At 39.9% G+C, this 15,660-nt stretch overlaps 1 protein-coding gene across 4 annotated transcripts in view; it reads right to left on the minus strand.

Moving 5' to 3' along the window:
• Window positions 1–11,099: 11,099 nt before the first annotated feature.
• UBE2E2 (ubiquitin conjugating enzyme E2 E2) overlaps window positions 11,100–15,660 on the minus strand; it is a 205,246-nt gene continuing 200,685 nt past the window's right edge. For all 4 annotated transcript variants that reach the window (XM_051808441.1, XM_051808440.1, XM_051808442.1 and 1 more), the window contains one exon: window positions 11,100–11,872. In XM_051808441.1, the coding sequence (XP_051664401.1) occupies window positions 11,775–11,872 (98 nt within the window). In that variant the 3' untranslated portion in view covers window positions 11,100–11,774. The remainder of the gene's footprint in view (window positions 11,873–15,660) is intronic.

Genomic DNA, 15,660 nt, shown 5'->3' on the forward strand with positions numbered 1-15,660 from the left:
ATCTGTAAAGAAGTTTTCTCATATATTATGGAGCAGTCTCTTCCACTCTTCATATAAATCTGTCTGTACCTATAAATGGAAATGATGCCTCATGTACATTATCATATATTACAACGTCTGATGATGTGGTAAAGGAAAGGAAATAAACAAAGGAAGTGCTTCACCAGAGCGTACGAACTCCACAGGGCCTTGGTAAGTCAGCTTTGGGCAAACCAGTGCTGTGAAATAGTACAAAAACATGTGGAAAAGCAAAATGATTGAAGAAACAGTAAACTGGTGCGTTGGTTGCATAAGAGAACAAAAGACTAAGTAGTCTTGTGAACAGGCTAAAAGACCAAAAAGAATCCTTGCATGCTTAAAGCTGGATATTGCACAAAGTGGCACAGCGCAAACAGGGAGAACAGGCCAGAGCAGGTCTGCTGGGCAGCACTGGGAGGAAGATGAAACTGGGGATCCCTGCAATGCTGAGGCCAAATCCTGAGTCAAACCTCAGCTTTCTGAAAGAGGTGGGAGGTGGGGGCTAGAACTGCTGATTGCTTTCCTTTTTCAGAACATATCACCTTTGCATTTTTGGGGTTTTCATCAGTGAACACTTGTTCTCATCATGTTTTCTTGTTTAGCATTTCAGCCTGACCACTGTGCCTAAGGGGCTAATGAGCTGTGACTGGCAATACCATTAAAGACAGATTTGATGGCAGCCTGGCAGACAAAAGTATTTTAATTAAACTGAAAGAAAATTGTTGTTTATGGGCCAGGAGCCCATAGTGAATAGACAAAAGTAAGCCTTTTGATAGGAAAAATCAGTGCCACATCTGAGGAACGGGGGAAATTGAGGTTTAATTCTTGGCTCTAGCAAACTTCCAGCACAGCCCATTACTTTGGGCCAAGGGCATGTTTTGACTTGTCTTTTGGAAGATGTGGACAGTTCAGTCTTAGCCTCCCTTGAACTTTCTGGCTATTTTCATTAGGGAGGGCTGAGCAGTGCCCAGAGGAAGCACCACACTGGTTAGCATCAGGGACACTTCCCAGTTCTCCCCACAACTTCGTTTAACAGTAAAACTTCAGAGCTCAGTTGTTTAAAGGCCAAGCTAAATCTGAACTAGCCAGGGCTACACTGAAAACCACAAGATTTATAAAAAGCAGTTCCCTCTCTCTCCCTGTTAAGGCTCAAACAAATAGCAAAACTTGCTTTGACTTTGCCAAGAGTGAACTTAAAGCCTCCAAATTTGCTCTTTTAATCAACTTCAGTGAATTCTCATTCACTTTGACAGTAGTATAAGTTTTGAGCATTGCTTGATTTGCTGTGGAAAGAGCTTATGGAGAGAGAAGGAATGGTAATGAATCGGTTTCTCCAAAACAAAATTATCACTTACAGGCATTTCAAGGCTGGGTAGGCAGCTTCCCCTATTGAAGCTGTGCAACACTTTTCACTTTAATACTATATTATCATTTACTTCACTTTATCAGCTTTCACTGCTTGGTCTGAAAGCTCTCACTGGATGCCACAAGTGCATTGAGAAGATGCTTTTTCTGGTTTTATCCAAAGTCTTTCATTTTTTTTTTTTAGCCTTGTCAGAAAAAAAAGGAAAAAAAAAGAAGAAAAAGAAAAAGAAAGGGAAAAAAAAAGAAGGAAAAGAAAAAGAAAGGAAAAAAGAAGAAAATTATGTCTATCATTAACAATGTATATACTTCCACAGCTGTGATGGTATACTTTATATTTGGAGTGTGATAAAACAAAGAAGCATGACCTATATTAAGGAGTCAGAAAACTAAAGTTGTTACAAGGTTGACAGTGTAGCCCATTTGAGTTCATTGTGAGTGAGAAATGTAGAGGCAGAGGATCATTTACACAAGAACTGAAGTTGTTTCAAGGCCACCATTACCTCCCAGTGATCATTCAGATTTAAAAGCTGTGGTGCTTTGCAGGTCTCTCATACTTTCCATGGGTGTTCTTTAAGCTGCAGCTAAATCCCTCCCATTTACAGTAAGCTTTCACCTGAAACAGAAAATACATCCTACGGTTTTATCAACTGTCATCTAAAAACTGAGGCACCTCCTGTGGCTTTGGTTGCTGGAACAAAACAGCGTTTTATTTTGCAAAAAGGCTCATACATAGAAATACTCATAATCCTTTCTCTTTTATCCCCTCTATCATATGAGAGGTCAGAAGCATTGGTACCCCCAGTCCACAACCTCTGATGATATTGTTGCCTGAATACACATTGAGAATACACGGTTTTAGTTGGAGTCAACTCGGGAAGAACAAGCACACATTTAAGTTTAGAGAGCTGGTTTAAAGAAATGAAAAAGAAACTTAAAAAAAAAAAAAGCTTCTTACAGCCAAATTTCAAAAAATAGAAAGGGAATCATGTAGTTAGGCAGCTGTCTTTAACCTCAAGTAAAAGTCCCACTTTTACCCTGGCTCAGCAACCAACTCCTTTGGTAGTCTCCTCTGCCTGACCTGGTCCACCCACGAAGTCTTTACCCTCAACCCTGCTCCCATTGCCAGGGCTGCCCATGGTGGCCATGAGCCCCTGAGGATGGGCCACAGAAAATCTCTGCAGCTCAATCCTGCCCTGCCAGGTTCCTTTCTTCTGGCAGAGCAGAGCTGCTTAGAGCACCAGAGCCAGGCTGAACACAACACATTGTAAATCAACACCTCTCTTTGCTTATGCTACTAATGACACCTCAGATTACTAGTACTTAATTGAATTTACTTTTCAGTGTGCTTTTTACATTTTGTTCTTCTATCAGCTGAGACAATAAAAATCAATTCCTGTAGAGCAATTTAATTTAGGGTTACACTCTGTGTAAATTCAGATTTTCAGTGTTGCAACATTCAAGTGGCAAATCCACAAAGGACTATTTTTTAAGTACTTCTATGAAATTAAAGTAGACTAATACTGAGGGTAGACACTTTAACAAGCAAAATACTTAAAAACCTAATAAGTATGAAGAAAAAGCAATATAATGGAGAAAAGTTATTTGGCCAACTGAAGCAGATTCATTAAGAGAGATCTCATATATGTGCAAGAAATACAGTTAGAGGTAAAAATATTTGGAGGATTGGTAACACAGATAAATAGTTAATAATTTTTTTTCTGATGAGTTTTATATTAGATTTGGTAGAAAATACTACTGAATTCTTCCCCCCGGGCAAAACTACCTACTTTATAAAAGGTCTTGATTCTGAAAAAAGTCTTTGTGGGTTGTGCAGATCTACATATTGTATATAACTCACAGTGCATGAATTTAACCATGGAGCAGTCAATTGAGACTGTGCATGGGTCTCGTGGACTGTTCCTCCTGCTCAGGCAGGGTGGAGCAGTGAGAGAGCCGCTATAGGGAATAAGGGAAGTAACTCCAAACACTAGTAAGCGCCTGACCACTTCCCCGGAGAATTACTGACTTTAACATATTTTAGTTTTCCCAAATGATTTAATAAAGACCCGGAGATAATTTCTTTTTATCCTTGCTAATGGATTTTGGTGCTTTCTGGGAGCAGGAATGTTTATTTGGAGGAACAGGCCTGTAAAAGACAAGTATTTAGTGTTAAGGAGTTCAGCCTCAGGAGTGATTTTACATTAGCAGCTTTAAATATTTCTAGTAATTTCAGTAATTCTTATTAGGCTGTGTAATAACATGTATGAATTAGTTGTCCATAGACAACTAATATTTTAATATGTCTCTCTCATTGGAACAAGGCAAGTCTGTAAATTTCAGGACTATGTACTGGGTGTTTCATGGAGGTGGCTCATTCCTGTTTTGCCAAGGTGTAGTGCAACACTAGACTGGGAAAACCTGCACTATACGTTGGGATAATCATTTATGACTGAAGGTGACATTTTGATCCTTAATTTACATATTTAGACAAGTTTACTTCTGCTAGACCTACAGAAGGTTTCCATTGACATTCTCCCCTTTTTTAATTCCTAAATGTTTCCCCATTAATTCCTGTTAGTGTTATTTTCTTTATTTTACCTTCTGCACTGATGTAGGCACCCATGTAGGCAGCACTGGAGGTGGTTGCACTTCCACCCATCCGCACATTGCTGGGGGCACTTGGAAGTTGAACCAAACCCTTGGGTCCCAGAGGTGCCAGCATGTGTCCAAAGCAGGCATATGTATGTCAAACATGCATCAATACATGTATAACACATACACATACATATATGCTCCTGAGGGCTTGGCAAGGGAGGGGCAGAGTGTGTGGGAAGAGGAGAGGAAAGGACACACACACAGCGGCAGGGCACATCATGGTGGTTTTCTTTTTTAAAGACAAGAAAAACCTTTGCACCAAAAATACCTGCAAAGAGTTTCCTAATCTTGCATCTCAAGGCTCATGATTGCTGAAGCTGTGAAATGAACATTAACTGGTGCTGAGAGGTGGAGGGGTAATAGTCATGTCACAGAATCATCTTTGCATGAAGATCTGTCTAATGGGAGAGCACTACCTGCTGGCAGTTTTGGCTCTACACTTGGCTTCTGAATCTTGGAAAAATCCTTTTGGTTCTGTGTTAGGTTGAATTTGAACATGCCAGAGGCATGGCAGTATCTCTCCAGGGTCTGAGTGGTGGCAGGGGGAGGGATGCAAGTGGGGGAGGAGGGGAGGGAGGACTGGTCCCCACCTCGGAGCAGTTTCTCAAGGTTTCCAGGAGTTACCTGTTCCCATGCACAACCAGGATCCAGGTACCCTTCATGACCCTTGTGCAGCTGTTGGATACGGACAAGGTGCAGCAATGCATTTGCTCCACCTGTTCAGCATCCTGCAGTTAGCAGAGTTAGTTTTGACTTAAGGGAGTTGCTGCAGCAAGTATACATTACTGGAGGAAATTTGTAGTGCATGAGTGCAGTGTTTATTCATGTCATTACTTTTCATTTCTTCTTGGGGTTTGCCTGCATCTCTTGTCCTTCTGCCTCCAGAGTTTTAGTGCCATCTTTGAAAATTATGGACAGAGGTTATGGCTAACAGTTCCAACCAGCACATTAGCAGGGCCCGAGTAACTAATGGTATTTTTTGTTTGCAGACTTTGCTCAATCTTTCATATAAATTGAAAGAAAAAAGTTACAAATAGGATTACGTTTTTAAGATGAGTAAGTCCACACAGCATTACACCGCAAAAGAAATAGTCTTTTTCTTCCACTAGAAAATTATTGATCAAACTTATTCAAATCTGCATTTAAGTAGATAAAATGGCAAATGTACACAGTAATGAAATATAGTATTTCATGATGTATATTATGAAATAGAAGAGAATGAGATTATTTCTTTATGCCTATAAATTATTAAATTATCATTAAAATGTATGTATATAAATAATTCTATGAGCCTTTCTGATTAGATTACATTGATATGAGAGAGCACATTTTGATTATTCTTTGATGCTTTTCAATAAGGATTTAAATTCTAAGTAGATTTCAGGAAGATTTTCTTTTCAAACAGCAGCAAGAGGTAATGACAATGCATAATGAAGCAGAACAGGAAACAGGAGAGACTTTTTAATTCACACAGTTAGTTTCCTGTGTAAAAGATGACTAAGTTATCACCACATACAGATTTTTGTGGGGGAAGTTTTATTCTGTTTATTAGATATGTAACATTCAGGGCATTTAATACAAACCATTTTGCTACTACTTGCAATACTGAAGAGCAAAGGAGAGTGCTGTTCTGAACTTTGAGATCAGGAGATCTGCAGAGAGGATTTGTACCTTATTGTTTAAGTGCTGAGCACAAGGAGCATTATGTGCTCTCTCACATAAAGCAGGTCTTGATCCCTCATTTTGCAAATACAGCAGCAATCTCTGGTGCTGGGGTGGACTTTTCCCTTTTTCAGTGAGATGTCGGAGCACCACAGTGATGGGCCGTAAGGACCCTGGAGCAGAGGTGACTGGTGTTTGCTGTGTTGGTGGGCTAAGCAAGGGATTTGGGTGCCGGAATCCTGAGTGAAGAAGCAGATTTAGGAACTGGGGAGCAGCAGAGAGGAGCAGGGATGAAGGTTGCATGTGGTCCAAAAGAAGGAAGCAGGATTTTTGCATATCCTTGGTGTTTATAAGTGATTACAAGAGAAACACACATGTAATGAGAAGTATCTGAGAAATGTAAATGGAAGAGTTTAAAGATGTGCAAGGTGTTTCCAAAGTGTGATGAGCAAAGCACTTTCTTTGCCAGGTTTATGACAAGTGAAGAAAGGAGCAGGACTGTATTGAAATCTGTGTGGTAGGAGCCCCATTCACGTAAGAGGCTCCATTCAGGGCCTTACAAAGGGTATGAGTCAACTGCAAAGAAAGGAGGCATTTCACAGAAACTGAAGTGTGACCCTTTGTTTTTCCTGACCCCAAGGTCCTCAGCGACACAAAAGGGGACCCCAGCACTGATTCTGCAGCAACAAATGCCTGTTGTGAGTGAGTGTATTTGAGGAGCAGTGACAATAAGGAATGACCCGAGGTTCTTGTTTCCAGCCCTTGTTTCCCAAGGGACTGTCAAGGAGGCAGTCCTGCATGCAGCCTGACAGAGGTGAGGAGATGAGGGTGCTGGAAAGCTCTTCCTAGTGGATGCATTTCCTTCTCCTGAAATGCATTATCTGATCATCCACGTTTACTATTGGGACATCTGGATAGTGAGTTTTTTGGAATTTGTTCTGCAAGGTCTATGGAAATAAATACATCTTTTATTAAGCTGTTACGTGAAGTGGGATTTTTCTAATTTAGGACTGGCAAGGGATTAGGATGTCTTAGTAACCTTGTCTTTGTTTCAACCTTCCATTAGTTCATGACTACTTTGTTTCACAATCAAAGTAGACATGAAAGGGATGTTTTGCTTTCCCCTTTTCATTATCCCGGAGCGCTGCAAGTACCTATTAAAGTTCACGATGGAATTAGGGTGCAGAATGATGGATTTAAAGGTATCATAAAACTCTTCCTGGTAAACAGTAGTCCCCAAACATATTCCAGTTGTGACCCGACAGAGGCTGCTGGAGGCATCCCAAGCAGCCACGCATTGGCTGTACAGATCGTTTGAGCTGAGGAAATTCATTTGCATATGGATGCCATGCTAAGGAGGCCAGTCCGGATTTCATTACTGCTAATGACGTGTGTGGGAGAAGTGATTTAGTTTATAGCCAGTGCCAGGCATGGCACAATGAGGAAGTACTTAATTCACACAAAGCTCTTCCTTGCTTCTAAGACCTAAAAATTAGGGGATTTCAAGCAGTTCTGGGAAGCCCAGTGTGAGTGATGTGGTGTCCTCATGACCATGAACAGAGCTGTGACTGAGGTGAGGGAAGCAGGGAGAAGGAAGCATCAAGACACGGCATTGATGTCATGAAGGAAAGGATCGGAGGAGAAGTGAAAGGGAATGAAAAGCTGAAGAGAAGAAAGACCAACTGAGGATGGAAAACCAGCAGGCAGAACTGGCTCTGCAGGAATCGTGGCTGCCAAAGCTGGACATTTGAACCTTGGAGGTGCCAGAATTTTCACTGAGCCTTTGCTACAGTTTGCCCAACTCAAAATGCAGGCAGGCACATTGGGCCTGGGGTAAGATGTCCATCTTCAGAGACAAGAGAAGTCTCTGAGAACTGGAAAGAAGAAAAGGGACCTCAGGTTAACACTGGAGTTGGAGTAATTGGGAGATGCTGCACTGTCTGAAGGCATCTTCCTACTGCACTGGAGACACATCTGCTTTCCCTGTTCTAATAGGCATTGCCTGAGGCAAGGGGGAGCAGAGAGGGGCCTGGGGACACTTCGGGGGACAAGGGTTACTATGCTCAGGCAACTTCTGGAAGAGGCATTTGAACTGGGATCAGTGTCTTGTGTGGTCTCTCAGCTGTGAGTAATAAATCAGTCAAGAAGAAGAAAGCATAGAGAGAAGGAATGGGTGAGTGAGGAGGAATAAGTCGGAAGGATTAAAGCACACTGTACTGTCATGCTGAAAGAGTGTTTAGAGCTGCAAAGCACCCAGAGTACGTGTCAGGACAGAATTTAAAAGGTTGAGAGGGCTTTGAAGAGGAATCCAATTTTGGGGTTTATGGGTCCCCCAACCACCCTGGTGTTCCATAGTCACATGCTATTGTTGCATAGTATAGCAAGAAAGAAGGGCTCTGAGCTGCTGCCCATCACTTGGGCATAGGATATGACCGTGTATCCATCTGCAGCTCACAATATGAAAACCTGAACAAAGATCTTTCAAGAGGAATTACTCCTGCCTTATTCACGGCACAGCAGCTGGTTGTAATGAAATTTAACTGTTTGGCTGCAATCACCCACAATGCATGCAATCAAAAGGGTTATGGCCCTGCTCACTCCTGGAGCAACTGGGAAATGCTGTCTCTGAAAATACAGGATGGTTTCAGGTACCTTGATTTAAGCATTGTTGTTCTGCAATTTTCTAAAGAGGGAAATCAGCTGGTCACTTGGGCAGTGGGATGCGAAGGCCACTTCAGTAATCCATGAATGAGTGAATACAGTTTGGAGAGTTCCCCGATTTTTTGCTTCATCTGAGTTGAACTCAGAGGGTATGGGACAGTGACATTTAGCTGGGGTTACTGGAAATCAAATATTGTTTACTTGATATTGCAATTGAATTCAGAACAGATGTAAGATGTCTTTATAAAACAAACCCCAATTTTAGCATTTGCGTGTCTCTGGAAAAATACTGAGATTTGCTCAACTGGTGGCCTTTATATGTGGTTTTAGGACAACTGTATGCTCTTGAATGTTTTAATATGTGGAAGTCATTTGAATTATCTTTGTACCCAATTGTATGAGGGCAGCATGCGGATTTCACCAGCTAGAAGAAATTAGAAAGATGATTTATCATAAAAGAGGAAGCAGGAATCAGTTAAATTTGGAGAGGATCTGAAGAGCAAAGGGGAGCTAGAATAATGTGCACTATCTTCTAAATGCAGGAGAAAAAAAAAGGAGAAAAAGAGACCATGCCAATGCATTATGGTTCTCTGTGCCTCTACTGGCAGACTGAATTGTGTTGCGGATGGATCATTTCTTCTAAGCAACAGCAGCAGGTTTCAAATAATGCTTCATATATCCCAGGTTTAGCCCATGAAGAAAAGGAATTACTTGCGAGGCAAATAGAGCAGATTTGCAAATAGAGGAGAATGTTTTATAGCCAGACTTTCAAACATTTGGTTCCTGCAGATGCCAGAAGACTCTGCATCTGCTTTAATCAGCGTAGGTTGATCCTTTCTGATTATTTCTTTGGGATCTCCATGGTTATTAAGGTAGTAGTTTCATATTACCTAGGACAATGTGACTGTACGGATTCACACAGAGGGCAACTTACCTGCAAATTCAAACTGCACAGCTTTTAATTGGTAAGAAAAGCAAGTGAGAGCTGATGATCCAAGAATAGATATTTATTGAGAATTCTGTGATTCCCCCTCCAAGGTATCTCAGCTATCTTTCAGTTACATCTTCTTTAGAGAAGAATATAGGCTCTTCTTTATATTTTGGCAAAAGAAAAACAATAGCAGGATAATGGAAATGAAAGATTTTTTTATCAAGTAGGCTTAAAATGTACCTGGGAAATCACTGCATTGTGCTCAGCTGAGTGTAAATAAAGGTTGTAGTGTGACAGACTCTGAAAATACTTCATAAGAAATCTGAAATTGCCCATTAATTGCTGTCTCAGGGGATACAGGTCTTTTATGGCAGGAATCTCTTCAGCAGCTGGGATAAGAGGAGAAGCAATGCCGTTACTGTAGAGGGCAGGGTGCATTGTTCTTTTTAATTCCTTTTACCCCTTTGTTGTACTTTTACAGCAGGAAGGTTCTCTTCAGATCTGGAGTATTCCATGGCAAGTTGTATGGTGGAGGCAACTCACAAGTGAAGCACATATACCAGTACTGTCCTGAGAAGGTGGTTCTGGCTCAGAGAAGTCTAGGTTTTGTGTTTTACTTTTGAAATATCGTTGTTCTTTCATGTCTGTATTTAGGATCTGTTGGCCTCAAAATGTTGTACAGCTGGGCTTGTAAACAGTTGGCTTCTACAAACACCAGAAGATTCTCTGTTTGCTCTTATCAAGAGAATCTGATTATTTCTTTGACAGCCTTGTGGTTCTTGGGGTGGTAGTTATCAGACCACCTACAACAATATAAACGTTCAGCTTTTCTTCATGCAGAGGACAACTCGCCAGTAGACTGAAGTTGAATGTCTGTTCAGTTTGTTAGCAAATGGCCAAGAGAAAAACAAAAGAGCCTTGAAATGCTGAGCAGTGCAGTGGTGGGTGTAGAGGCCCTATGGTGTCACCTTGACTGCTTTAGTTTTCATGACAGTTGAACTGGGAGTATAATGGGATTGGGTCTCCCTGTATGTTTATACTGACCCTGTTGTAATGTATCTTTTTAAAGATAAGATCTTCTTTAAACATAAGAGGTAAGGAGAGAGGGGAGAGGGCAGGCAAGCACTGTATAAAGCATCTGTAACGTTTAATTATATGAGACAGGGATTTTCCAATATGCCTTGCAACACAAAGAACATTTAGCTATCAGCATCACAGTATATATTTTCTAAATCACAACACCCACACATTTCCTTAGCCAAGTACAAGTTTTCCTTCCATGGCTGCATATCTAAAATTAGCCTGAAGGTCAAATCTGAATAGAAATACCCTTACTATTGAACGTGCTGGGAATGATTGGAGCAATGGGCTCAATTTTCCCATCGAAAACCTTCATTTATTTTTTTAAATAACAGTAGCTTTTACAGTCAAAGAGCTTGGAGAAAGGCAAAATGAGGCCTGCTGTATAAAATCAACATCAGTATTCTGCTTTCACTGCAAGGCTATTTTTATAGCCAACTATTTTAAATGCAACAAGATGGATAAAGTGAAGCCATAGTATAAAAGATGTAGCATGAGGCTTCTGAATAGCAAGGCTGAGCATAGGCACGTGAAAGAAAGGCCTTAACATTTGGAAAATGTTCGTATGTGACAGATATACACAATGAAGAATTCTGAGTTAAGAAATGCATTGTTGAGAAGAAGTGAATAGTTCAGGTCTAAAAATAGTTGTTTAACCTGCAGTTGTATTATGTGAGGACTGCACAGCCTATACTGCACAAATGCAAAAGCACTGTCTTGCAAGAAGTGCATTTATCAGCCACAGTGTTTTATTGAGTGCTTTAATAATACAAGTGTACATCAACTGATCCACAGTCAAAAGTGGCAGGTCCCTAAGAAATTTACAAGCACTTTTTTTTTGTTGTTTTTTAAGTAAATCAAAATACATATTAATTTGTTCAACGCAATAGCCTTTTGTGTGGGAAACAGAAGGCTAGTGATAAACACAGTCTTAGTAATGCACAGTGATTCTTGATTTTAAGCTTTTATACAAAACTTGTTCCCAGTAGCATGCACCCACCATTAAAGACTTCAGTACAAAAAAATAACCCTAAACACTACATTTAAGTAGAAATGAGATATAATTCTGAATTTTTTTGTTTTCCCCAAAACCACATGAAAGAAAAAAAAACAATCCCACACATTAATACAAAGCTTTGTGATAAAGCTCTATACTATTACAGATCCAACATTCTTTGCACTGATAACCAAAATTCCCTGTCTACATTTGAGGGAAACAACTTTCAAGTTAACAGAACAAAAAACCCCAGAACAAATAAAAATAAAACAAAAAAAGAAAGTAAGGACAACCTTTTGTCACAAAATGGTTCAAAATTTAATAAAAAATAAGAATGAAGGGAAGGGCTATTGATGCACTTAGTGAATGTGCTTGCACAGGTCCAGCAAATCCTAGAGTAGGTTCCTATGTGGCGTATCGCTTGGTCCACTGTCTGGCCATTCTGTCGTGCTCTGCTCTGTTAGTCATGTACTGAGTGGCAATGCTTCCAACCAGGGGGTCAGCTGAAAAGGAAACACAAAGTGTGAAACACGCATTCAGCCTCGAAAGGATGAAAAAGCTATTTTTAGATCCACATTCATTCAGTTCTCTTAGGTTAAACTGTAAGAACAAGATGCCTATATATGCTAGCCTAATTTTGAAAGCGTGGAAGGAAGATGGGGAGAAGGTGGCTTGCAATTAGCTATACATTTCTGTTAAACATATAACTGAAACAATATTCTAAAATTATACTTCACAAAGAAAAGTTCTGATAATTTCATTTTGAGCTAAAATTCACTTTCAGATGATGTAATTTATTTATGGTATTAGATTCCCACAAGTATATATATTCTCACCTAAGAAGAGGATGGGCTCTAATTCTATTATCAGGTTCAATTTTTTTTTAACGCTTCTAGTTTTAAAGCATAAATAAATATAAGGAATTAAGGCAGTAAGTACTATTTTCAAAGTGACAGAAGTTAATTCCAAACTTTGGAATTGTTATTTAATTTAAGGGATCTTTCTGAGCATTCATATGGCCAGAATGCTGCATGATATGGTCTGAATCTCCAAATACTTCACAAATAATTAATCAAAACCAATCAGTCCCCTAAGAAAAACAAACCAAGTCAAGACATTCCCATAAGTGATTGCATTTAATCAACATTTTTCTCTTTCAGATACTTTTCTCAATTTAAAGCAGACAAAATGTATAGAGATTTTCCCTTTTTTGAGGGAAACCCATACAATTAATATTTTTGCTGCAACAGTAAATTTTCTGAGATTGTACCATGTAAGTCCAGAGGCACTGATACTGCACTTTTTCCTGACTTAGGACAGAGGAATATGACTTCTTCTGAAAGCTAGGTAATAATTAGCTTTGTAGTTGACTGAAGATGGTGCCATTGAACAATATGACTCTTAGCTTCCCTGGTACAGTTGTAATCTGAGTGGGGTGCTTGTACTATTAACCACTGAAACTCCTTGGACAAGACGTCAGATGTTACTCTGCTTCTGTAAAGCAGAGTAAATGTGGGTTTTTTTGTTTGGTTGTTAATGATAGGAGTTTAGGATACGAGAAATATGTTGGTTTAGCCAAAAATCAGTTGATTGGCATACTGCCAACATCATCAAATATTAGTAAATAATATCTAATAAAAAAATCTTTTGGTTTGCATGCATACCCTGCACTTTCAGGAAGAACCTGTGATTTGAATGTCAAGTTTACACTTTCTAAATTAGTAAGGCAAGTTATCACTGTGACTGCAGTGTACTATGTCCCTGTAGTCTCAGTCCTGTGAACACTTACTGCATGTGCTTACTTTTAATATTTTAATATAACCAGGGAAGGTCACCGAGGCCTGAACTTGACTATTTTTACATTCATAAGTGTCCAAGAAGCATATCTGATCTAAGATTCATTTTAAAAGCTGTAGACTAGAAAGTATATCACATTTAACTCCTTGGCCAAGGTGGAAAAACTACGTAGGGGATTACCAGAAGGATTTTGTTCTGTGCAAATAGGAGGCTAATAGTATATGGGCATTTAAGTAGTGAAAAGATATCCATGGCTGGAACAAGGTTTCAGAAGCGCTGTAGGGTAAATAGGGAACTTGGGCAATAGGAAAGGGCAACATTTCCTTCACAAAAAATTTAGGGAGTAGCCACAGGGAAACGTTGCCATAGTGTAACACTAGTTTGGGGATCAGCCTGACACCACTGCTGCGAATTCCCACACCCTCCTTGGATGCAACGCCACTGTGTAAAGAAACGCTTTCGGAGAGCTCATGAGAAATGGAGCCTAAGAGTTGAACTTGAAAGGAATCCCTGAAGTAAAATTTGATGAATGTCCTGGTTTTCATACTGTTGGGAAAGGTGGTGTTCGACCTCTGAGGCATCTGGCTGTGATGGGCTGCAGGATATTATAATCTGGGAATGTGGCAAGTCCTTCTTGAGGTTTAGTGCACATTTAAAGTGCTGCGTCTAAGATCTTTACAAAGCCTTGCATGAAAAGTGATGTGCTGTGGTAAAGATTTACCCTGTTCAAATCTGAAGGTTCTTTATGTGCAGGATGAATGTTTCTGCGAAAGCATGTCTTTCACATTGAGAGGTGTAAATCAATTTCTTTGATACACTCCAAGGGTACTGAGGATCACATCATCATCCCCAGTCCTTGATGATAATTATAATTGTTTCCTAGTGTGGGTTTCCATGTATATCTCCTTTTGGGAGGAAATATTTCAACAACACACATATTTAGAAGGCTTTGGAAGGTACAGGCTCTTCCTCTCACTTCCTCACAGCATGGGAAGGTGTCTCCTCTCTTTTAGGGTGAGAGAATCAGTGAGAGGAGTTCTTGGTAAGAAGGTGTGGAAATCTGTTGAAGCCCAGTAATGTAGAGAATTGGGCTGTTTGTTTATCCATACGTTCAAGTCTTTGTCTTTGCAGTATTTTGTTTGGCAGTTGGGGAGAGAGTGGAGGTGATGGCCTGCAAGATGTCTGAGGTCTACAAAGCTTTTATTGTAGGTGTGTAAATTCCCACAGAGTGACCTGAGAATCAACTGTCATCTTGGGTAGTTCCCCCAAGCAAGTCGCTTGCTGTAGCATGAGTGGCAACATCTGCACTCACAGCCAGTTGCCAAGCGAATGCTACTAAAAGGTACTCTCAGTAATAACAGTAAAGACATTGTTTTTTTCAATTTGGTTAAAAGTTTTTTAGGCACAATATTGAATAAAAGAACAAACCTATAATTTGGCAAAGCCACTTGCTTGTTTGAGACCACAGACTGAGGGAATAGAAAAATAGTTACTGACACTGAGGCACTGCTATTTCACATCTCTATCAGACAGTCCGAAGGTGTGTTGTCATTACATGTAGTTACTCACGAGGATTTTAAAAAGGACTCTTCAACAGGTGTTTGAAGAGCTGGCGTATTTTAGCAGTTCCCATGAAGGCATAAAGCCATCAGGAGGCACAACTGCTTTGTTTGGGAAGTCAGGACAGATGGCGAGGAGGGAAATTTAAACTTCAGATCAGAGCCACCAAACCGGTGGCACACTGGCCAATTCCATGCAGCATGCTGCATCTGTGCCACAGCATTTAAGGACAGTATGTGAGCTCCAGAAATGCCATGGATTCTTCCTGCACCTGTGTGGGCAGTTTCAGCCAGCTGGCAGGCCCAAGGAGACAGATCTCTCAACCCTTTAGGAGTCATGAGTTACTGTTGTTACACAGTTCACTGGGATGGGACATGAAGATTACAAGATAAATTGAAGCACCTTAATTAAAATAATTAAAAGATTTAATTCTCAACATGCACAAGCCTTGGTTATAGTGTCCAAGTCCCACAAAATACCAACTATGAGGAAGAAATCTTACAAAATATCAAGTTAAAAACAGCAGTTATCATTTACCTCCTAAACTATGTAGCACATGGCTGAGCATCATGTGGTTCTCAGCTGGGCTGCACTGTTTGAGGGGTATTGTGAAATCTCCATTACTAAGGTCAAATATGTATTTATAAAACAACCACTGCATAAACTATCTAATTAAGACATAAAAAGGAATACTGGATCTCAAAATTCATATGGGCATTTTTCCCATGTTTCCATTTCTCTTTACCAAAAACTATTTTTATTTTCCATTTGTATATATCTGTGGTTTTATTCTTGATGTTAGAAATTCGTTTCTGTAACTAACAAACTGCTTGAGTTTTATCTTTTTTTTTTTTTTTTTTTTTAATAAGTAGCATGATTCATCATTGAATCAGGGTTCATTTTACAATTTGACTCCAAATGGGACTGTGTCCAA

The sequence above is a fragment of the Manacus candei genome, unplaced genomic scaffold, assembly GCF_025592945.1.
Source record: "Manacus candei isolate 608988 ecotype Guabito, Panama unplaced genomic scaffold, ASM2559294v1 h1tg000072l, whole genome shotgun sequence".
Taxonomy (NCBI): domain Eukaryota; kingdom Metazoa; phylum Chordata; class Aves; order Passeriformes; family Pipridae; genus Manacus; species Manacus candei.